This window comes from Eutrema salsugineum, unplaced genomic scaffold (genome assembly GCF_000478725.1).
Source record: "Eutrema salsugineum unplaced genomic scaffold, Eutsalg1_0 scaffold_7, whole genome shotgun sequence".
Taxonomy (NCBI): domain Eukaryota; kingdom Viridiplantae; phylum Streptophyta; class Magnoliopsida; order Brassicales; family Brassicaceae; genus Eutrema; species Eutrema salsugineum.
The window spans coordinates 3,182,667-3,205,685 of record NW_006256486.1 but is presented as its reverse complement, the minus strand read 5'-3'; the positions used below and the strand labels follow the sequence as shown (position 1 = coordinate 3,205,685).

General features: G+C 36.0%; 5 protein-coding genes and 2 pseudogenes across 5 annotated transcripts; 3 read left to right on the top strand and 4 right to left on the bottom strand.

The window, feature by feature from the left end:
- Positions 1-6,471: 6,471 nt before the first annotated feature.
- LOC18011093 lies at positions 6,472-8,405 on the bottom strand. Its single transcript, XM_006393130.2, has 5 exons — positions 8,388-8,405; positions 7,533-7,767; positions 7,158-7,222; positions 6,938-7,052; positions 6,472-6,752 (listed from the first exon to the last, which is right to left on the bottom strand). Exons 1-5 carry the CDS (start codon positions 8,403-8,405, stop codon positions 6,607-6,609), a joined length of 579 nt encoding a protein of 192 aa, XP_006393192.2. The 3' UTR covers positions 6,472-6,606.
- A 75-nt stretch (positions 8,406-8,480) lies between these two features.
- LOC18011098 lies at positions 8,481-9,682 on the top strand (annotated as a pseudogene).
- Positions 9,683-9,699: 17 nt separating this feature from the next.
- On the top strand, positions 9,700-10,257 carry LOC112082918 (eukaryotic translation initiation factor 3 subunit B-like). The gene is made up of 2 exons (XM_024150632.1): positions 9,700-9,906; positions 9,991-10,257. The coding sequence occupies exons 1-2, from the start codon at positions 9,700-9,702 to the stop codon at positions 10,255-10,257; spliced, it is 474 nt and encodes a 157-aa protein (XP_024006400.1).
- A 605-nt stretch (positions 10,258-10,862) lies between these two features.
- On the bottom strand, positions 10,863-12,123 carry LOC18011184 (annotated as a pseudogene).
- Positions 12,124-15,214: 3,091 nt separating this feature from the next.
- LOC18011185 (ribosomal RNA small subunit methyltransferase E) lies at positions 15,215-17,607 on the bottom strand. The gene is given in 9 exon segments (XM_024150484.1): positions 15,215-15,579; positions 15,766-15,880; positions 15,982-16,043; positions 16,158-16,266; positions 16,374-16,420; positions 16,520-16,662; positions 16,929-17,002; positions 17,423-17,516; positions 17,518-17,607. Coding segments are annotated over 9 exon segments (879 nt in total). The 5' UTR covers position 17,607; the 3' UTR covers positions 15,215-15,433.
- A 351-nt stretch (positions 17,608-17,958) lies between these two features.
- LOC18011139 (tubulin alpha-2 chain) lies at positions 17,959-20,250 on the top strand. Its single transcript, XM_006393126.2, has 4 exons — positions 17,959-18,190; positions 18,617-18,851; positions 18,940-19,310; positions 19,399-20,250. The coding sequence occupies exons 1-4, from the start codon at positions 18,098-18,100 to the stop codon at positions 20,050-20,052; spliced, it is 1,353 nt and encodes a 450-aa protein (XP_006393188.1). The 5' UTR covers positions 17,959-18,097; the 3' UTR covers positions 20,053-20,250.
- Positions 20,251-21,050: 800 nt separating this feature from the next.
- On the bottom strand, positions 21,051-22,963 carry LOC18011183. Its single transcript, XM_006393125.2, has 4 exons — positions 22,528-22,963; positions 21,893-22,110; positions 21,653-21,760; positions 21,051-21,395 (listed from the first exon to the last, which is right to left on the bottom strand). The coding sequence occupies exons 1-4, from the start codon at positions 22,715-22,717 to the stop codon at positions 21,273-21,275; spliced, it is 639 nt and encodes a 212-aa protein (XP_006393187.1). The 5' UTR covers positions 22,718-22,963; the 3' UTR covers positions 21,051-21,272.
- Positions 22,964-23,019: the final 56 nt, after the last annotated feature.

The window sequence follows — 23,019 nt, the reverse complement described above, 5'->3', positions numbered from 1 at the left end:
ATATTGATACATATATCTATTATATTAAAACAGAAGTATTTTTAGCACTTGTTTCCCAAACACTCCCCCAAATTTTTTTAAAATATTTTATTTTATATTTATATTCCAAAAATTAGTTATTAATTTAGATATTTTTAGTTTTTCTTAAATATAAATCATATTTAATTAGAATTTCAAATAATTCGAAATTTAAAATAATTAAATGTCATTACAAAAATTTAGATTCAATTTAATTTAAAGTTCAAAAATTTCAAAAAAAATTATAATTAAATTTTTCTTACGGAAATTTAGATAATAATTTTAACACTTTAGAATTTCTTAAATAAAAATTATATTTAAATTAAATTTTAAATTTTAGTAATATTTTTATAATAACGCATAGTAAGTAAATATCTTATTGTATTTTATTATAATTAATCTATCTAAAATATCAAATATTTAAAATTAAGTCTACCAAACCGCTGGTTTTTTCGTAGATAGGAGAATAATTTTATGACAAAAAAGTAATTCTGAACCCAAAAGTCAAATGTTTGTCAAACATTAACAACTAAGTCTACTTCAAGCATGGTAAATAACTCTACCATAGCAACAAGTCTACCATGAGCATATCATATGTCTACCAGATCGATGTTATCTTTGTAAATACCAAACTTAATTAATCTACCACATGATTATTATAAGAAGTCTACCATACGTACAATCACTATACCAGATTACATAAACTCTACCAAACAAACAAACAAATCTACCAACATTCTGTAAGTCTACTTCATGTAACAAATAATCTACCACTTACCGGAAGGAATTTTATTTGAATTTAAATCTACCACAAAACAAACATATCTACCACAAAACAAAAAAATCTACCAATATTTTGTAAGTCTACTTCATGTAACAAATAATCTACCACTCACCGGAAGGAATTTTACTTGAATTTAAATCTACCACAAAACAAACATATCTACCACAAAAGCGAAAAATCTACAACTAGATATAACTCTACCATAAAACAGATATATCTACCGTCACGTATTGACAACTTTTTTCACATAAATCTACTGCCAAAAGACATAAGTCTACCAACTCAGAAATTAAATCTACCTCATTGTCAATAAATCTACCGACAAAGTCAACTATGCGAGAAAGTCAATGCTTTCTTTAACGAGTCTACCAACACGTTTGACAAGTCTGCCATTCATAACAACAAATCTACCGAAACATAATAAATCTACCTCTCATCGTCAAAACTCTACCAAGATAAGTCTACCAACATTTGTAAACTCTACCAACTCTCGAATAAATCTACCATCGACCTAATAACTCTACCGACAAAATTTTTGCGTTGACCAAAATTTGATAAGTCTACCGTCAAAGCCTGGTAGACTTATCAAATTTTCAGCGCTATATTCTGCCTACGTGACATTAAAAAGTAATGGCATTTTCGTAATTAGGTTTTTTCAACAAAGACGAAAATGGTGTTTTGGGTATGTTAGGTTAGATTTTGTAAAAAAAATAATAGTGCGCCAAACAAGTTATATAGATATTTTCCAAGGTTAGTACAGTAATCCTCCTTTTTTTTTTAATCCAGCTATAGAGTTCTAGGACAGCTGGTTTTAGTTTAGTGAAAATTCCTCAGACTAACCTTTAAGGTTAATGAAATGACAAACATAGCCTAACATATTGAGGAGCTTACTAAACTAACCTTACAAAGTTGGTTTAAGTCCATTTTATCCAGATGTTGAATATTATTACGAAAATGCCATTATGATTTTTTTTTTATAAATTTTTTTTTTCGAAAAAACTTTAATTTTGAAAAAAACTTTTTAAAAAATCGAAATTTTTTTTGACGAAAAAAAAACATTTTTTAAACGAAAAAAGCAAAAAAAAAAAAATACAAAACCAAAAACTAAAAAAAAAAAAAAAACCCTAATTCATCTTCTTCTCTCTCTCTTTCTCATGCGCCGTTTTTTTTTCTCCCATGGAGCTGCTCTTCTTCTTAATCTTTTCATTCCTCTCTTGCTCTCCTCTTTATCTTTTCTTTTGTTTTGTTAAATTTTGTTGTATGAATATGTATTCTTTATGAACTTCAAAGCTTCAATGTTTCAGATCGAGAAAAACACAACTAGTTCTACCGATCTTTTGTATCAAGAAGCCTCCAACGTTTCCAAGCTCGGAGATCTAGATCTTCCCATGGTTTCTACAATTCATTCTGCTATTATGTGAGTTTTTTTTTCATTTTTTCGAATTCTTTGATTTTTTTCTAGATCTGGGTTTTTGGATCTAGTATCAACGATAAACTATGGAGATGTGGCGGTTGGCGGTGACTCTTAAGCAGCATTCTCGCTGCGTCGCGCACAACCGCAGTGGATAGACGTTGTTTTGATGGAATGCTGGTGTTGTGGAGGTTGTCGGCGGCATAAATTTTTTTTTTCAGGTATGTTTGGTAGATATATTTGGAAATCGATTTTGTATTTTTTTGGTTGTAAAGTTCATAATGTGTGATGGTAGATTTATTTGAAAAATGGTATGTAGTTTGGTAGATTATTAGTTATTTGATGGTAGATATATTTAGAAAACGAAATGTGGTTTGGTAGATTTATTAGTTATTTGATGGTAAAATTATTTAAAAAAATGATGTCGTTTGGTAGATTTATTAGTCATCTAATGATAGACTTATTTGTAAAACGATGTGGTTTGGTAGATTTATTAGTCATTTAATGGTAACTTATTTGAAAAATGATATGTGTTTGGTAGATTTATTAGTTATTTATGGTAGATTTATCAGTCGTATATATTTGAATTTTATATATGAATAACAATATTTGTTTATTTTTTTCTGACAGATTATGGGCTTTGCCATGGTGAACAAATCTTTGAAGGGATATCCAGCACCGATCCGACATGTTTTACTATGAATTGTAGATTTACATTTGATAGATTTGTTTTGTATATCTATATTTGAATTTGTAAAAATGATAATTAGATTTTGAATGATAATATTTTTGTTTTCAAATTATATTTGTCGTAAAACATTGATCCAGACATTTCACATTTTTATCACATTTGCTAGTAATGTTATTATTCAATTTAATTTATTTCTTTACTTTCACTATGATGTATATCATAACTGAAATCATTTGACATTGTGATGTTGTAAAAGTTTATGTAAATAGAGTTAAATGTAACAAATATTCAAAAATAAAAATCAAAAGATCATAAGTTAAGAGATGGTTATTACAAATATGACATATATGTTCAAAGTTAATATGAAAAGCAAAGTTATCTTAGAGAAAAGATATATCATAGAAATAATATTCATGTTATAAATTTTTGATCATTTATTATGGCATCTATATCGTAAAGACCAATACTCATCTTTGATTGAATCACAGTTAACCGACATAATCTTAGCAAACTCATGCAAAGAAAACGTCAATGGTAACAAAACCAAGTCAAATATAACCATGGAACAAGTCTACCATATGTACGAAACCTGTTTAACATACAACATTCCAAAACAAGTCTACCAAACCGCTGGTTTTTTCGTAGATAAGAGAATATATTTAGGACAAAAAAGTAATTTCAATACAAACAAATGTCTGCCAAACATTAACAACTAAGTCTACCTCAAACATGAAAAATAACTCTACCATATGAACAAGTCTACCATAAGCATGTCATATGTCTACCAGATCAAGGTTATCTCTGTAAATACCAAACTTAATTAATCTACCACATTATTATTTCAAGAAGTCTACCATACGGTCGATAAGTCTACCAGATTACATAAACTCTACCAAACATACAAACAAATCTACCAACATCTTGTAAGTCTACTTCATGTCATTATTAATCTACCACAAATCAGAATGAAATTTATTTAAAATATAAGTCTACCACAAAACAAACATATCTACCACAAAACAAACATATCTACCACAAAACAAATAAATCTACCAATAGTTTTTAAGTCTACCTCATATACCATATAATTTACCACTCACCGGAATGAATTTTAAGTGAAATAAGTCTACCACAAGTCAAACAAATCTACTACAATAGCGAAAACTCTACCAACTATATATAACTCTACCATTAAAAAGATATATCTACCGCACGTATTGACAACTTTTTTCACATAAATCTACCGCTAAAGGAAATAAGTCTACCAACTCAGAAAATAAATCTACTTCATTGTCAATAAATCTACCGAAAAAGTCAACTATACGAGAAAGTCAACGCTTTTTTTAACAAGTCTACCAAAACTTTTGACAAGTCTGCCATTCATAACAACAAATCTACCGAAACATAATAAATCTACCTTTTATCGTCAAAACTCTACCAAAAAAAGTCTACCAACATTTAAAAACTCTACCAACTCTTGAATAAATCTACCATCGCCCTAATAACTCTACCAACAAAATTTCTGCGTTGACCAAATTTTCATAAGTCTACCGCCATTGCTTGGTAGACTTATTAATTTTTGAGCGCATAAATCTGCCTACGTGGCATTAAAAAAGTAATGGCATTTTCGTAATAAGGTTTTTTTCAACAAAGGCGAAAATGGTGTTTTGGGTATGCTAGGTTAGTTTTGTAAAAAAAATAAAAGTGCGTCGAACAAGTAATATAGATACTTTCTAAGGTTAGTGTAGTAATCTTCCCTTTAAGACCAAAGTTTTGATTGCTTCTTCCAATATATCGAAAAAGAACTATGTTATTTTTATGCCATGTTGTATTATGTATTACTTTAGTTCGGTTTGCCATATTGAACCCCCTAGTTTATGACAAGGCGGATTAGTTGATGATCTATTTCGAGAATTCTTGAGAAGCTTTCAAACTTAATAATTCTTCAACTATTTGAACGATCATTTGTGGTTAGTAAACTTCATTGTTCCAATTTCCGAAAATGGTTTTCCTCAACTGCATTCTTTGACATTGTATATAAACTCATACATGTACATTCACATTTTTATTTCTTCTCTCTGTTGAGTTTGATATCTTCCTAAATCTCTCGGTTATTATATCATGCCTTTTCAACTATATCCGAATCACCCTACCTTTGACTGCTTCTATGTTGATTCTTCCAATAGATTTTTGGATCGAGGTCTCTCCATTACCGGTAGGTTCAATATTAAGAGAATGTTTAAAGTTCACCAATTGATCACAAAACCTTCGTTGGTAATCCCATTTTACAAATGGGTTGAAATCCCTCCGCCTCCAGTGCAATGTGAGGTCACTGCTTTGGTAACATGTGTGGAAGAGAACGGTGTCGTTTCAAGCTTCAAAGTGATTGGGAGTTATCGAAACAATGACAGGATTACATATGAATGGAGATGTATATTCGTCTCAGAGAGCACGTCTTGATCCTCAATCATCGCAGCTGAGGCCCTCTCTTTCCTCTCCTTTTACTCTCTTGTTTAATTTCCAAAAGCAATTCAAAGCTCATAAATCGCTATCTCTATCCAAAGTAATATGGAAAAACAGACACATCCATTACATACAATGGTCTAGCTGTAGCGTGCAATACAATCCTTTCCATGCAAACCCTCACAGACATGGAAATGGGGAGAGGAACATTGTAACTTGAGGAGTGATACGTTGGGTCAGATCAGGGGGCTCTTAGTTTGATTTACTCCTTAGTATTATCCTATAATAAGTGCTGTCTTACTTTATTTACTGTTTACCTTGTAATAACTAGAAGTGGATCAGGTTATGAACTTTAGGTCTATATACATAGAATAGGGAGGCCATTATCAAGTGATTTGATCAAAAGAGTGTGTAGAGGAGGTGAGAGACTCCATTAATAATTCTCTCAGGTCCTTGTAACTACTTTTGATCGTTTGGGATAAATATCTTCTTCTAATTTCCATTGATTCTGAGTTTTTACAAGTTAATCGTAACAAGGAGTCATGACCTCATGAGGAAAGTATGTTTATAGAAAGCAGAGGAAGAAGAAATGAAATACAAGAGAAAACGACAGTGCAGGTTGGTGGACGGTAATTCCATTTTGTGCTCCCACAGTGGATGGACAGTACCTCGTCTGCCAAATTGATAATCCTTTTTAGGGACTTTGGTGACTTTTCAATTGCTTACTGAAAAAGCAGCTTTTGAAAAGCTTGTTCTTTGGTGTTTATCCTTGTTTATAATCTGGAGTCAGGACTAATTCGTTAGCTCTCTATAAGTACCATGTTTGCTCTTTTGGGATGACTCAAATGCTCTTAAATTCAACTTCCAGGTTAACTTTAGCTGTGTAATCTATTTATAATCGTTTCTAAAAATTCTTCTTTCACTTTCTTGACATTTCTTTTGAGAACTTCATGGGGAGCGTCTGCTATAGATTAAATTCTTGACATAGTGTAAAGAAACAAGATCTATCACATGCAAGCGAGACGGTCGAATGAGGGGCGTCTGCTATAGATTAGCCATGTCAATATAAATAAATCAAAGTGGAATTGATCAAACCTCGTAAATTTAAGCTTCCATGGATATAATAAACAATAACCTTTCTATATGCTTTTTTTTTTTTGAATTCCACTGACCTTACTCAACCAAAATCTCAGAGACAGAGCCACAAAGGCAAGATAAACGCTTAAGCCCAGCCACAATTTAGACCGTCTCTTGAGAGTCAGACCACATCACTAGAGTTTCCAGAAGAGCAATGGTTGCAGTCTCAACTCTCAACCGGTGTGGCCCGAGTCCAACCGCTGTGCCACCTACTTCCAACATCAACTCCACCTCTTTTTTCGTGAAGTCTGCTCCAGTTTCATTGTTCACCGTTAGATTGTACTCATTGAGACAAGTCATAAACAAGAGTACTAAGTTTTGTGTCTACTTGGGCACTAACCAATTGTTTCGACATTGTGAAAACATAGCAAATTGACAAAAGTTTTAAGACAGAGAACAGCATCAAACATGTATTGGAAAAAAGATTTCATACCGCCTTCCGGTCCAACGATTAATAGTCGGCTGGATTCTTTTGCTGGGGATTTTACTGCATTGAGAAGAGGTGTAGCTTCGGCTGTAGCAACCAAACATAACTTTGACTTGGAAATCTAGAAAACCACGAAAGGAATTAAGGCAAGTTTAGAAAATAGATAGTCGAGAGTTCCATAAACCGAGAATCTTAGAGTGTGCTTAGAGAGATATTGAAAACATACATGATCCAAGAGGGTACCAAATTTGATTGGAGGGTTCAGTACCATTTGACAAAGAATCCTCTCCACTACAATCAGCATCAAAAATGTTTAAAATTTTCTTGCCTTGAAGTTGAACAAAGAAAAAAGAACAGATAACGAAAATGTTCTCATCTCTTGGATGCCAACATAAAACAAAATTGAAATTTAGGAATGATTACTCATCTGGTCGTTTAAACATACACTTGTCATTACTTCAAAGTCTCATCTGATAGAATTACAGTGAATTAGTATAATTCTTTTTGTTGGGTTTAAATGTTAGAATTAGCATAAATTTCTCAAAAGTGCTCAGTGATTTTGATTGGATTGTTACACAGATTCAAATGGAACAAGACCTACACAAGGGGAGAAAAAGAAGAAGGCGTGCCTTGCGAGGAGGAAGATCATCGGAGAAGAAGCGAGGGAGACCACCGCGAGATTGATTCCGGAGGTCCAAATCCGACGGAGGAGACGAAGAAGCAGAAGCGAACGCCTTGAAGCTTGAAGGTGGAAGCCATGACCGAACAAGACTCGGCAAATCGGGAAACAGTAGCCATGGCGGATCTGGGCAAAGATCACCGGGCGGGAGCAAAATCTAGGAGGCTTGAGAGGTGAAGTTTTCTATTGGCTCTCTTACATTACATGGTAACCACTAGGGTTTTCGCTAATCTTTTTGATTGGTTTCTAGTCCATTTCGATGAGTGATTTTCAACTACTTTTATGGTATACCCGGATAAATAAATTGCACTGTAGTTTTTGAACAATGATTCTTGTATTTGTAGCGAACCATTCAAAACTAGATCTAGTAATGCTGTTTCTGAGACGACGAAGATGACTTTGGGCTCGGACTTTACTCTTATTAACTTCAAACCCGAGGTACCCTACGCTCTGCCACACACATGTTTCAAAGAAAATACATTGTTGCCAATCTTGTTTTTGTACAGGGAGTTCATGTATTTTTTTATGAAGACACTCCTGTCGATGTGGAGGCGGTATGTCTACTTTTCCGATTTTTCCCTTGCCACCTTGTTCTACTTTGCTTTTTTGGCTATTCTTTGTTTGATCTCTGTGTTTTTTTTTTTTTCAAGTGCCGTACTGTTGAAGAAGACCTGGATCAGTTAGTCATCCGTTATGGCCCAGTTATCAAGGTCTTCAGGATTTATCCAACTCGTAAAAAGGCTCGAAACGTTTTTGAGGATATGGTAAGAGACTTACTTCTTTTGACACTATCATTATGGTCTAACGTAATAATAATGCTAATGATGTTCTCGTCCTGTGCAGGATGATCGAGTGAGTAATGATGTGCAATGGTCTCCTCTAGGTTCATACCTTGTCTCAGTTCATGACGATGTGGCAGTTCTTTGGGGTTTATTTTCCAAGGGCATTCCCATGCTCATGCGCTATTGGCATCGTAAGGTTTGTTTTTCATATCTGATTTTGAGAAAACTGTTGTTATTCTACCTTTTTTTTTCACTGAAGTTTGACATTATTTTTCTTTTTTTGAAGGTAAAACTAGTTGATTTCTCTCCAGGTGAGAAATACTTGGTAACCTACAACAAATCAGAGCCAAGCAACCCAAGTGTGAGTTCATCTTTTGTTTCTCTTCTTTCCAGCTCCTTTCATTTTTTTTAATGCATAAAAAAGTATTCCGATTTGCAGGAATTAAATATCTTTGATGTGAGAAGTGGGAGATTATTGATGAGAGGATATGATGGTGTTTCTGACGTCTCATGGCCTGTGGTTAGGTGGCTTTCTTGAACTGCATTTTTTAATTTTCCCTAGAAAAAGAAATGTTATCTACATATATACATTTATATTGTTGATGTAAAAAACTTATTATGCATGCAGATGGGCTGGGGGGAAAGATGATAGATACTTTGCTATGCTTAGCAAAAACAACACTTTATATGTCTATGAGACTTGCCTGTTGGGCGAGAAACCCATGAAGGTTGTTGATGATGTTGTGGACATGAGTTGGTCTCCCACTGAATCCATTTTTGCACTACTGTTGAAAGGGCGTGGCAGGCAGCCTCCCAAGTTAGCCCTTATGCAAATCCCTGGCATGGTGGAGTTGAGGAACGAGGATCTTCGTGATGTTTATGACCTCGATTGCAATTGCAAGATGTACTGGCAGAGTAATGGAGAGTACCTTGCTGTCCAAGTTACATGCTCTGAGCTTGTGCTTTTCCGCATCAAAGAGATTGATATTCCCATGGAGGTTCTTCAGGTGGACGAGAAGGTCCTCGCTTTCGCGTGGGAGCCTAGCGGTCACAGGTTTGCCATGATTCACGGCGGCGAGGGAGACCAATCAGTATTGCCAGATGTCAGTTTCTATTCTATGCAGACACCACAAAACCTTGGAAAAGTTTGGAAGCTAGATACTCTCAAGGACAAGCAAGCTGATGCACTCTTCTGGTCGCCCAGAGGTAAGCACATAGTTGTTGCTGGATTGGAAGGCTCCTTCAATGGCCAGTTTGAGTTTTTCGACGTGGATAAGCTTGAGACAATGAACAAAGTTGAACACTCGATGGCCACCGATATCGCGTGGGATCCAACTGGAAGATATGTTGCAACAGCGGTTACAATATCTCAGGAGATGGAGGAAGGTTTTAAGAAAGGTTTTCACTGGGAAACGGTTCGTCCTCGTAACCCTCCTAATGGGTTTTTCATTTGGTCCTTCAAGGGAGAGAAACTTTACTGGAGATCAACACCCAATGAATATCGTCTCTTACAAGTAAGTATATATATATGTGCGAATATAGTTTCTAACTAGAATATGGCTTGCTCAAGTATTATTCTAAATGCTCAATCATTACAGTTAAATTGGCGTCCCTACGGAGGAAGCATAGATGAAGAGTTGTTGAAGAATCAGGAGAAGCCTATTGAAGAAGACTCTGTAAACTGGGCAAGTGAGGAAGAATCTGTAAAATGGGTAAGTGAGGAAGAATCTGAAAACTTGGCAAGTGAAGAAGAATCTGAAAACTTGGCAAGTGAAGAAGTATCTGAAAACTCGGCAAGTGAGGAAGAATCTGAAAACTTGGCAAGTGAGGAAGAATCTGATAACTCGGCAAGTGAAGAAGACTAGGGATAAATATTAAATTGTTTATTGTATTTTCTTGGTCAAGTAACTAACTAGGTGTGCTCTGTTATTTTGCTTATGTCGACTCTTTCTCTCTTTATCTATTCTAGATGTCAAAAAGAAAAGAATATATATAATTAATGCCAGGTAAAGTGTTTGATGCTCTGAACGAGATTGTTGTACCTTTCTAATGGGAATGTTATGAGTACGGCCGTCTAGGTTGGTACCCAAACTTTACTGCTCTTGTGTGTTGACGAATATTATTCTATTATAGGTACGTACAAGGTTGATAGTAACTACTCCTACAGGATTTCCTGCTAATTCTACAGAAGCAGGAGGTTCCATGGTAAGCTAACTTGGAGTTACGTTCAGATTCTGCAAAACTCGAATTCAAAAAGTTAAGAAATTCAGATCTTTAAAGCAAATACGTTTTCCCTGTTAAGTAGTTAAAACCACTCCCTACTCAGGAAATCCTCTAATAACCTCAATGATTGGAGACCATGCCCTTGTGGTTTCATAGTATAGCTGGTTGAAAGGGCTCACAAAACAAAAAGTCTCTGTCTAAACAAAAACATACCTTACCACGCAAGAAACACAGTAAAATAAACCTTTTATTCATTCCACATCGTGAAAACACCTCCTGGACTCGACCCCTGAACAGGCTCTCCAGTATTCCATACTCCATACCCTGTGGCTCCACTTGAAGGAGGCATATCGTAATCGACTTTAACCGCCGGAAACTCTTCCTTAGCCGATGTTCCAACGGTCAAGCCTGACCCAATACAAATCCCATGGTTTCCAAGAAAACCTGAAGTGTTGTTTTTATTATCAGAGACAAAACCGTGAAGCAAACCAGGGTTGCTCTGAAGATAAGCATTGTAGAGCTGCGAGCTGTGACTAGAATACTGCAAGTAATTGTTGGACTGTTGTTGGTGAAGATGAAGCTGCGTTTGAATTTAACTATAGGAATCATGAGCGTTGCTATTATACTGAGAGATATCGTTGTTGTTCTGTAGAGTAAGTAAAGGCTGATGATGAAGATGCTCAAAGGGTTGTTGAATGCTTAATGGGTAAGGTTGAAGCTGAAGCCTAGAGCTCGAGGCAACAGAGTTGACCCGAGGGCAATATATCATTTCCTCAGCGTTTTCTTGATGCTTGAGCTTTCTTTGAGCCGTTTAGCTGCACCACCTCCTATAGGAAGTGTGTTGCTCTCTAGTATGGCTTTCACGTCGTAGCGGTTTATCTCAAAGTTTGTAACCGCGTTTAGACCTCGAAACTTTATTGCAGCTATGTCGTATGCTTCTGCTGCTTCTTCCTCCGTGGCTATCAAAACATACGAATATGAGCATAACAACTACTATTTTCTTGTTAGTATATACTTTTGGTAAAATCTAGTAGTCTCCAAATAATTTGAGACGCTTTTGTGATACTATTAATTTGAGAGTTAGTATAAACTTACTGAAAGTTCCCAAGTAGAGATCTTTGTTTCCGGCAACTCGGCCAATCCTTGCTTGCCATCTTCCATGTTGATGATGCCTTGTTACTCCGCGATATATCCATGTACCACGCCAGAATCCGCAACTTTTTCTGCAATCGATTACAAGATTTTTTTATTATAAAACTGACATTTATATGCGAAGGGTACGTTAACAAATGAAAAAGCACCTTCTTATGGCAGCCACAAACTCTTGTCTCGTCATGTGTTTCATCTCCTCCACTTCCTTCTCGTAGTTAGTAATCTAAAATATGCGACAACAAAATAAAATTAGAAGAAAACAGCGATATTATCAACCATTATTACGAAAAAAATTTATACTATAGAGACTAGAGAGGGTAGGGATTTTTCCTCACGGTCTTACTTTTTTCTTTCATTTTTGTAAAAAACTGTCTTACTTTTTTCATTCTCTTCTATATTCCATGGTGAAAGTATGATTGTGCTTGTTGGATTCCATGTCGCGGGGATACTAGATTCGATATTTCAAAGCACAGTCAGGCTGGGAAAAAGGTCGAGCTCGGAAAAAACATTTGATCAGAATTATTTTCAGTCTTTTTGTTTATTTTTTTGTTTTTAAATTTATAAAACCGTAGAAAAGAAAAACCAGTTTTAACATAACCTTGTAAACTCTGTTTATTTTGGAATAGCAGTTTCAGAGAGAGAATAAAGAAACCATTTAATTTCCTTATAGCATCTTTATTTATTCTTGATTGTTGGTCTATAATTATACCTAATGTTTCGTTTTCCTTCGTATTATTTGGTGTTTATCGTATTTTTGGATTCTATATCGTGTTTCTTTTGTCATTTATTGTTCAAGGAATTAGAACTCTCTTTGAATAGGCCATTCACTTTTCTACCCTTATCACTATGGCTTTGTGTACTTTCTTTTTTTGTGCACTTTCAATTAGACAACATTATGTTTTTCCATAGTGTAATCATTCCAATGCTCAAAGATGTTAAAAATTCTAATTTCATTTCCAATACGCACATCTTCTTGCCCATGCGAAATACTTACATAATGTAAAGTAGTAGTAAATAGTGATTATCATTAGGGTTTTACACATCATAATGGTGTCACTAGACTGTTGTCACAAATTGAAACTATTAGACCAAAAGATGTTTTCTGGTTCACACAACATTTTACTTCTTTATCCAAATGCTAGCTTTTCCTTGATTGTTGATGCTAACCATACTCCTACAAAAGCCACACAAACAAAAAGAAATGTAATTTTATTTGTTTTTGAGTTTTAAAAATATCAAAACTCAAAATAGATCACACATATTACTTTGCACTGTCAGAAATGGCAGTATGTATGATAGGCATTGCATCAAGGTCTAATAACTTATTTGCAAAAACAGAAACATGTCAAAAATCAACCCCACCAAGCATATTTGAGATATTATGTTTTTCACTCACATTGCAACCAATTTAGATGATTCAGTATTCTTCAAGTTCTATATCTGAATCTCTCCTACACGGTTCCCTAATGACCAAACCAAACATGTTGAATAGGTAAAGAAAAAAGAAACTATTGTACATAATAATTGTACTCTCTTTTTCTCTTACCATGTGACCAACAGTTGATTTCAAACTTGGAGCATGCTAGATGTAGTTGAAAATCTTTTTATAAGCTTGCGATCAGTTTTTTTGGCTCCATAGTTCAGATAATGATAAAGAACCCTCTTATTTTGACAATTTTCACCAATCTGCAAAACAAGACACAACATTAGAAAGTTGACATCATAGAGGATCATATTAAATTTTGTACATAGCAACTAATATGTGCTAAAATAGATTTATCCACACACCGGAGAAAAATGACTTTGCGGTCTTTTTCAAGTGGTTGTGGATCACCATACTGTTTAGAAACATAAGTTTAGTTAGCAAAAACATGTCAATTGTAAAAATTAAAGACATAGGAAAGTACACTCACTTTTTGAAGAACTTTAGTCTTGAAATTTGTGTTGGTCGACCAGTTTGATGTCCAACCCTCTGATAAACATCAAATCCAAATATAAAAACTCACACACCAACCAAATTAAAAAGAAAAAACAAAAAATTAGTTAGTGTTTATGTTGCATCAGCCATGGTCTCACACAGTTGTCTTGCCCCATAACTTAAGATGACATGTCTATTACTAAAATGAAAATCCTGAAAGTACGAAGCAAAAAAATTAGTTATCTAAACAAAACTTAAACTCGAGAAGGTATATAACTCATTACTCACCGCAAAAAAAAAGCTGGGAATTTTTCATCAAGTTCAATTTTCTGAAGACGTGTACCAGTTTTAATACTCCATACCTGAATATTGTCATAGAATGTTTCCTTCTTAGTACTATGTTTAGATAATAGAGAAAAATAAAATAAAATAAAGGTAGATTTATTTACATGGTTTGCACTCAAGAAAACTGATTTGTCAAACTTCTGACATTTTAACTCGGTCAATGTCTTACTATGGCCCTCCAAAGTCTGGAAATTGAAAATAAGAAAGGTAGTTTGTATAATATAGAGAATAACCTAAACTAAAGATTTCATATAGAGAAACTATTAAAGATAATTTTACCATATCGAAGGAGAAATTGAGAGAGTTGATGACTCAGATTAGGCCTTTAAAACCTCCAACAAGGATATACAAACTATATTTTTGCATGCCCATCCTTGGGCAGTAAATGACACGTCATCCTGTTTAATAAAAACACAAGAAATAAAAGCAACTACATGTAACTTAATGTGCACAATAAAAGCACATTATGATATGGGCTATAAGCAACATGTAGCTTAAAAGGCAATTCAATCTTGTTGAATCCATATGCAATCCCACTCTAGGGCTTATTCTTACTCCCCCTCGAATCATCTTCTATATCCTTTCTCTTGTTGGTTCCAATGTTAGTTCCCTCTATTCTTTGGGACCATTGACCAAATATCCAGATTTAGTTAAGTCGGTCACAAATCGTAATTGACTAATATTTTGTTGAGACATACCATTTTTTTTTGGGTCAACATTACTACTTAGAGATGTCAAATTGGGTTTTGACCTGTGGGCTTGCCCCAAGTAGGCCCAATGCATATGGTCTTGGGTTTCAAAAATTTTGTCTAAAAAATTGTGGGTCTCGCGGTCTAGACCCATGCGGAAATCAGGTTTTGCGGGTAGAAATTGACGTGTCTTTGTAGAAATCCAAAATGACTTCTCCAAATGGCAGAAATTGACGTTCTTATTCTTCTGTGATTACCTTCATTTTTTTTTCTGCTCGATTGTCTTCATCTTTCATCATATGCATAGTTTTAGGGTGTTTCTTAATTGAATTTTGAGATGTTGTTTTTTTTTTGTTGTGATTGGATTTTTGAATTTAGGAGAAAATCTATGATTGAGACTTTCTTTGGGGAGTTGCAGATGATGCTAGCTTGTGGGAATGCATCTTGCTTATAGAGGTATTTCAAGAGAAAGTATTGGCCATATGTGATGTCGTCTTTATTGATGGACTGTTACACATCTCATAGTGTAAAGAAACAGATATATCATAGTGTAAAGCGAGACGGTCGATATATCAAACCTCTATGGATATAATATTCATAATCTTTTCTGTTTTTCTCTTTATCTATCAATAAAATTCAGAGAACTAACTCAACCAAAATCTCAGAACACAAGACAAGGCCTAAAGGCAATAAACACTTAAGCCCAGCCACCATTTAGACTGTCTCTTGAGAGTCAGACCACATCACTAGAGTTGCCAGAAGAGCAATGGTTGCGGTCTCAACTCGCAACCGGTGTGGCCCAAGTCCAACCGCTGTGCCGCCTGCTTCCAACATCAACTCCACCTCTTTTTTGGTGAAGTCTGCTCTAATTCCATTGTTTACCGTTAGATTGTACTCGTTGAGACAGGTTATATAAACAAGAGTATTCATTTTGAGTCTACTCGGGCAATGACCAGTTATTTCGACAATGTGATAACGTAGCAAATCAACAGAAGTTTTAAGACAGAGAACTGCACCAAAAATTTATTGACGAAAGAATTTCTTACCGCCTTCCGGTCCAACAATTAATATTCCGCTGGATTCTTTTGCCGAGGATTTTACTGCATTGAGAAGAGGTGTAGCTTCCGCTGTAGCAACCAAACATAACTTTGACTTGGAAATCTAAAAAACCACAAAAGGGTTTAAGGCATGTTTAGAAAATAAAACTACAAACCGAGAATCTTAGAGTGTCATTGGAGAGATCAGAGATATTGAAAACATACATGATCCAAGAGGGTACCAAATTTGATTGGAGGGTTCAGTACCATCTGATGTAGCCTTTGGCCTGTGACAGTAAAATATAAGGTAAATAGCTTGTGATCATACACCTATAATGCGAAGCAAAAAAAGACGAGCAAGAAGAACTAATCAATCGTTTCCTTATACTATTATTGCTTACATTGCTTAGCAGCAGCAAAACTAACGCGCTCCAATCTATCAACCCGGTTTTCAGAGATTATGGAAGATCTTTCTGTTAAAAGTGGTGTGACACTACTCGCTCCGAGTTCCTAAAATAAGCATATACACATATTCAGTGCCATACGCATATACGCATATTCAGTGCCACAATATTCACCGGTGATTTAGACCGGACATACGAGAAGTATATACTTACTGTACATTTCTCAATTAGCCAGTCTGCTCGACCACCCTTCAGAGTGCCTGAAAGATACATCTTTAAGCATATCATGACCCGAGCTAAGCAGAAAGTAAAAACATATCCAGCAATATTGTAAAATTAATAGCTGTCGAGTTCCATACCAAAAGCTGCAAACACCTGCCACTGCATGCCCTGAGGAAGAATCATTTTCTGATCTTCTTGTGCCATAAAATCAACTCCAGTTTTGTCTATGCTTTGAATACAACCTTCTACCAAACCTCCTTTGCCATTAAAGAGTTCTACCCTTGCATACAAAAAGGGTGCACGCAATTACTTATTTTATATAAGAAATCTTAAATCAAATGAAATTTCGGCCACATCTGATGCTACCGTTACAAAAACAACTGAATGCATCATGGCAAAGATGCATAGTAAGGTTAATATGATCTTGATGATTCGTGGTTTACTAAAAACAATTCATGATTTGAGGTAAGATACAACAACTCAACTTTTAGAAGGGCTTTCATGAATGTAACACTGTGAAATGTTATAACAAATTTTGTAATATACCTGTCATCTGGTTTTAGTCTTAGAACTTTAGCCATGTGCCAAAACTCAGAGCCTTGGACACGGACAATTCCACCCTATAATCAAAATGATTTACCCAGAAGAAGCTCAATATTATCATTTCACGCAACATAAGTAACAAAGAATATACAACCAGCGTCCATTCACCAACTGATACCAAAATCATCTCCTCACAAGCAGCATCAATGTTTAAAGTTTTTTCTTGCCTAGAAGTTAAAACAACGAAACAAGAATAGATAATGAATATGTTCTCAATTCTTGGGATGCAACCAGAGAACAAAATTCAATCAACGAAACAAGAATAGATAACGAATATGTTCTCATCTCTTGGGATGCCAACAGAGAACAAAATTCAAATGAAAGCATGATTCCTCATCTGGGCGTTTATACATACACTTGCTATTCAGTGAATTAGTATAAATTTCTTAAGTTCTCAGTGATTTTTGATTACACAAGAGGAGAAAAAGAAGGCGTGCCTTGCGAGAAGGAAGATCATCGGAGAAGAATCGAGGGAGACCACCGCGAGATTGATTCCGAAGGTCCAAATCCGACGGAGAGACGAGAGCAGAGCGAACGCCTTGAGCTTGAACGTGGAAACCATGGAGCGAACATGACTCGGAAATCGGAAAACAGTGGCCGTGCAGCCGTCAGGGCTCTCATTATCAATGCTTCGATATTTTTTTTTTCTTCCCCTTTCAAAGAGTTTGGTACAGTTCTGTCTCTATCCCTTCGGTTTACTGTAGATATTGGTCTGATCCGGTTTAATTCCGGTTACGCTTCTCCTCTCCGCAATTCAAGGGATTTTATGCATTTCAAAATGAGAGAGAAACGGTCATGAAGCTATTGCCAAACAGAACCTAAGCGGCAAAATTTAAAATTAGAAAATATGCAGCTCACGAGGATAACATTAACCGTGGTTAGCAGTACACCAGTTATATCGTAACACGTGTCCTATATGAGCCGTTACTTACAGATGGATGGTTCCGCTTTATAAATACACCTTCAATCACCATTCGTAAAACCTAGAAATCGAAAAACCAGATCTAGACTCATTTTCAAGGAGAGCGTCTTCATAAACGCCCTCCGATTCTTCTTCTTCGTCTTCTTCCCCACAAATCTAGTTTCCAGATCTTTCTTCCTACGAAACGAAAATGAGGGAGTGCATCTCGATTCACATTGGTCAGGCTGGTATCCAGGTCGGAAATGCCTGTTGGGAGCTTTACTGCCTTGAGCATGGCATTCAGGTTCGTCTCTTCCTCTTCCCTATAGATCTATATTTTTCGCTATCTTTATCGTATTCGTTAGATCAGATCTGAGGTTTATTTCTGCTGCATTTCTCTGATGAATCCTTAGATCTGTATTACTTTCCTGCTTAGATCTGTATTTGATTTAGATAGACGCAAGATCCGTTTCTCCTTTTCCAAAAATATTCGATGAACGAAAACCACTGTAGTTTTATTCTTCCAAACATTACCTGTTTAGATTTGTATTTGATTTCAATCCCTTGTCAAAATGCTGTGGTAGATGCGAAATCCGTTTATATTGATCGATCTATTTTGGTCGGTTTGTTCAACTTTTCTCATTTGCTTCTACGTCGTTAGATCTATTGATCTTCTTCAGTATGTGTATTTCCGTACTGATTTTTTGTTTTGGATCTGGAAATGGTACAGCCTGATGGCCAGATGCCGAGTGACAAGACTGTTGGCGGAGGTGACGATGCTTTCAACACCTTCTTCAGTGAAACCGGTGCAGGAAAGCACGTCCCACGTGCCGTCTTTGTCGATCTTGAGCCAACTGTGATCGATGAGGTCAGAACCGGTACTTACCGTCAGCTTTTCCACCCTGAACAACTCATCAGCGGTAAAGAAGACGCAGCTAACAACTTCGCCCGTGGACATTACACCAGTAATTTGCCTTAATTCCTTATACTCATCAATCATCGTTTGTTGATTCTATTGTATATTAACATGATGGCTTGGAATCGTTTTCGTAGTTGGGAAGGAAATTGTTGATCTATGCTTGGACCGTATCAGAAAGCTCGCTGATAACTGTACTGGTCTCCAAGGATTCCTTGTCTTCAACGCTGTTGGTGGAGGGACTGGATCCGGTCTTGGATCTCTTCTGCTTGAGCGTCTCTCTGTAGACTATGGAAAAAAGTCCAAGCTGGGTTTCACTGTCTACCCATCTCCACAGGTCTCTACATCTGTTGTTGAGCCTTACAACAGTGTCCTCTCCACTCACTCCCTCTTGGAACACACCGATGTCTCTATCCTCCTCGATAACGAAGCTATCTACGACATCTGCAGACGCTCCCTAAGCATTGAGAGGCCAACCTACACCAACCTTAACCGTCTTGTTTCTCAGGTAGAATAAACAACTCTCTCTCTTTAACACTAATCTTGATGCTTGTTTTTTCATTTCTAATGGTAATCTTTTGATTTCGTTGTTACAGGTTATCTCTTCCTTGACTGCTTCTCTGAGGTTCGATGGTGCCTTGAACGTGGATGTCACAGAATTCCAAACCAATCTGGTTCCATACCCAAGAATCCACTTCATGCTTTCCTCATACGCACCAGTCATCTCTGCAGAGAAGGCATTCCACGAGCAGCTCTCAGTTGCTGAGATCACAAACAGTGCCTTCGAGCCTGCTTCCATGATGGCCAAGTGTGACCCTCGTCACGGTAAATACATGGCTTGCTGTTTGATGTACCGTGGTGATGTCGTCCCTAAAGACGTTAACGCAGCTGTTGGCACGATCAAGACCAAGCGCACGATCCAGTTTGTTGACTGGTGTCCTACTGGATTCAAGTGTGGTATCAATTACCAGCCACCGACTGTTGTTCCAGGAGGCGATCTTGCTAAAGTGCAGAGAGCTGTTTGTATGATCTCAAACTCCACGAGTGTCGCTGAGGTCTTCTCAAGGATTGATCACAAGTTCGATCTTATGTACGCAAAACGTGCTTTTGTTCACTGGTATGTTGGTGAGGGTATGGAAGAGGGAGAATTCTCTGAAGCTCGTGAGGATCTTGCGGCTTTGGAGAAGGATTACGAAGAGGTTGGTGCTGAAGGTGGTGATGATGAGGATGACGAAGGTGAGGAGTACTAAGAAGAAGGCTGTTTCGTAAAAAAATGGATTCTGTGTGTTTTCTTTATTATCTTTTTTTTTTTGTGTGTTTGCTTGGGAAAAAGGGCTCGAAACACTCTTGTAACGAGTCTTAGTTTGTGTGTTTTTCAAAACTTTTGGCAATTATCCTTTTGATTTCCAGTATCAACTTCGTTCGTGTTTGATTTCGTGTTTCTGGTAGTATCTTTGACCTTTCTCAAACTAACCTAACCATCCGAGTAAGAAAAAGAAGTTTTGCACTATGTAGGGACAAGACGGTAAATTTTAGTAATTGTGAAGGGTAATGAATGGTTTTGAGGAGTTTCAGCAATCATGGAGGCGAGAAGAAGGATAACTGTTCAACTGAAATAAAACTAATCGAGCGAGTTTTCAGCTCTCCTTCTATCTTTTATTCTTAGGGATAATAATCGCATCATATCAATTTTAACCTCGATTGGAATTTGAAACAAGATCATACCATACATACCAATGTAAACCTACGGTATGATCCGGTTTGCTATATATATTATTATTTCATCTTTTCGATTTTGACTTTTGTTGCTTCTTCGTTCTTGTTTACCTCGATATTAAAGGCTCCACTGAGGGAAGCAAGAGATTTTTGAAACTCTCAAATATTAATTCCATGAAATTGATACGATCAGATTTGTCTTGAATCGTTTTTTTACATGCCAAATTCGTAGATAATAATTTTAGTGATGAAAGGCTCTTATGAAGCTCAATTCTTTATTCATGTATACCTGCTCTTGGAGCAATGAGTAGTGTGTACAAGGTACTTTCTTTTTAAAAATTCCCATTATATATATATATAAAGTTTAAATGTGCTTCAGGACCAGGTAACTCTGTTATCAATTGACATATATATATATATATATATATAAAGTGTTTGTATTCAAACAAAAACTACTACTTTGGTGACTCCTATACTAATTTATCCAGATTTAACAGTTTTTAAGAATCAAGTAAGAAATACATTAAATGTAAGAATAAATATCAGTTTTTGATTTCTTGAGAACTGAGGTGAAAGATTGACACTTTCCTACATTTTACTGAGCCCTTTTAAAAAGTTTCGCAAGAATAGAGAAGCAACTTTCTTTTTCTACATGCGTAACGAATATATTACAGGAAAGACAAATATATACTTCAGAGCAATACATTGACCACTACTTATGAAGAGCAGAAAGAAACATACAGTATATGTCCGGCTAATTTACACGAGGGTCGATCCCTGATATCCTCTCGTCCTCCAACAGAGCATATGGATCGATGTACGGTGGTGGTGAAACCGGAGTTCTGCTTCCATCATGAACGAAATCTGCTCCAAAGTACTTAACATTTCCAAGAAAAAAACACAAAAACAACATAATCAGGTTAAAGTAGAAAGAACCCTTACGATGTAATTCCATATAGGCATATACTTTAGATACGAACAGTTTCTATGGTGAAACAATGTGTGAGAAAATGTGGAAGAACACTGATTAGCATTAAGACTTTGCGAGAGTTTGATCATTAGTTCTTCATTGCAATCGTTGATTGATGCAAGGATAATTAAAGAAATGAACACTTGGTGATCTTATTAACTTACAAGGTAAAGCGCGGAAAAGGCTCCAAGAGTTAAGACTATCAACGGCCAAAAACCCAAGAAGAAAGTCCCTCCAATCGTCAGCAAGATCTTAGCACGCGGAATCAATCCCTGAACACAACAATGAAACCATACATTTCTATAATTAACCAAAACCAACTCCCTATAAATAGCTGCTGTGAACTATCCGGATACAAAATATCTCAAAGAAACATAAGTTAAGAGGTACTGTGATAATCTGACCTCAAGCCCTTCACTGTTTAAAGCCAATGATCTCTCTCTCTGGTTTAACAAGCTTTGGTCAAATGCGGGAGTAGTGGCAGTTGTTTTAGTGCTGTTTCCGGTTTCTTTACCGGTTTTGACCTCATCTACATCCACTTCATAGTCTTGAAGCAACGAAGTAGGAGTCATACCTCGTCTCTTCAATTCTTTCATAAATAAAGACTCTGGAGGTTCATCACCTACACAATTCAACAAGTGAAAAATGTTAAAAATGTTAATATTTATTCTCTATCAAACTCCAGAATCAAGCAATACAACACACAATTAGTAGTACAAACAACACAAGGATATTATACTGACTTACAAAAATCATAGAAACAAGTAGATATTAATTCAATACAAAGCTTATATTGGTTATGAGAAAGGCTTCACAAACAATCCTGTCTAAAGGAGTGAATCTACACATCCTTGTTCATCAATTGCAGATTCAAAATCAATACAGAGCTTTTAAGGGGTTAACAAACAATCCTGTCTAAAGGAGTGAAAAATTTGGGTACTCTCCACATCCTTGTTCATCAATTGCAGTGACTCAAAATCAGCTCTCATAAGTCCTTCTAGAGAGCTTAGCAAGAGAAGGAGAACAAGAAAAAGCTGACCTTTTGATTGATTATCGCCGTCACGAGCAGATGAACAAACCCTAACACATCTACCAAGACGATGCCAATTCCTAGAATCGGCTAATCTGAAAACCCTTTTTCTAGGTTCCAATTTTACTGGAGATTGATGGCGGGAAATTGATACAGGAGACCCACACAGTTTAACAATTTCCAGGGAAGAAGAAGCCATTTTTTTTTGTTTCCCTTTCTTCACTCAAAAATACTCTTTGTTTCTTTCGATTTCCTTCAGTTCCCGGAAAGATTCATGATCCAGAACGCCGCCGCAGAATAAATAAGGGGAAGCTTACACAAATTCAGACGGCAAAATTCTATTTGATTGGATTTTTCTCGGGAAAATGGGGAAATGTGACAAATATTCAAGCAAGTGGTGGCGAGAGAAGGGTGAAAGTTATCATCTTTAACTCTAGGCATGTATTTTAGCATTAAGACGGCGTATTGTACTAAAATGCGCTTAAACTCTCAGGGTATGTG

Coding starts and splice junctions, on each gene's coding strand:
- LOC18011183 (XM_006393125.2), bottom strand. CDS start 22,717: ATGGCTTCTTCTTCCCTGGAAATTGTTAAACTGTGTGGGTCTCCTGTA. Junction 22,111..22,527: donor CGGCGATAATCAATCAAAAG/GTCAGCTTTTTC, acceptor TGAATTGTGTAG/GTGATGAACCTCCAGAGTCT. Junction 21,761..21,892: donor TAAACAGTGAAGGGCTTGAG/GTCAGATTATCA, acceptor TGTTGTGTTCAG/GGATTGATTCCGCGTGCTAA.
- LOC112082918 (XM_024150632.1), top strand. CDS start 9,700: ATGGCCACCGATATCGCGTGGGATCCAACTGGAAGATATGTTGCAACA. Junction 9,907..9,990: donor ATGAATATCGTCTCTTACAA/GTAAGTATATAT, acceptor CAATCATTACAG/TTAAATTGGCGTCCCTACGG.
- LOC18011093 (XM_006393130.2), bottom strand. Junction 7,223..7,532: donor TCTTCTTTTTCTCCCCTTGT/GTAGGTCTTGTT, acceptor TGCTGATTGTAG/TGGAGAGGATTCTTTGTCAA. Junction 6,753..6,937: donor AATCGTTGGACCGGAAGGCG/GTATGAAATCTT, acceptor AAACTGGAGCAG/ACTTCACGAAAAAAGAGGTG.
- LOC18011139 (XM_006393126.2), top strand. CDS start 18,098: ATGAGGGAGTGCATCTCGATTCACATTGGTCAGGCTGGTATCCAGGTC. Junction 18,852..18,939: donor CGCCCGTGGACATTACACCA/GTAATTTGCCTT, acceptor TCGTTTTCGTAG/TTGGGAAGGAAATTGTTGAT. Junction 19,311..19,398: donor TTAACCGTCTTGTTTCTCAG/GTAGAATAAACA, acceptor TCGTTGTTACAG/GTTATCTCTTCCTTGACTGC.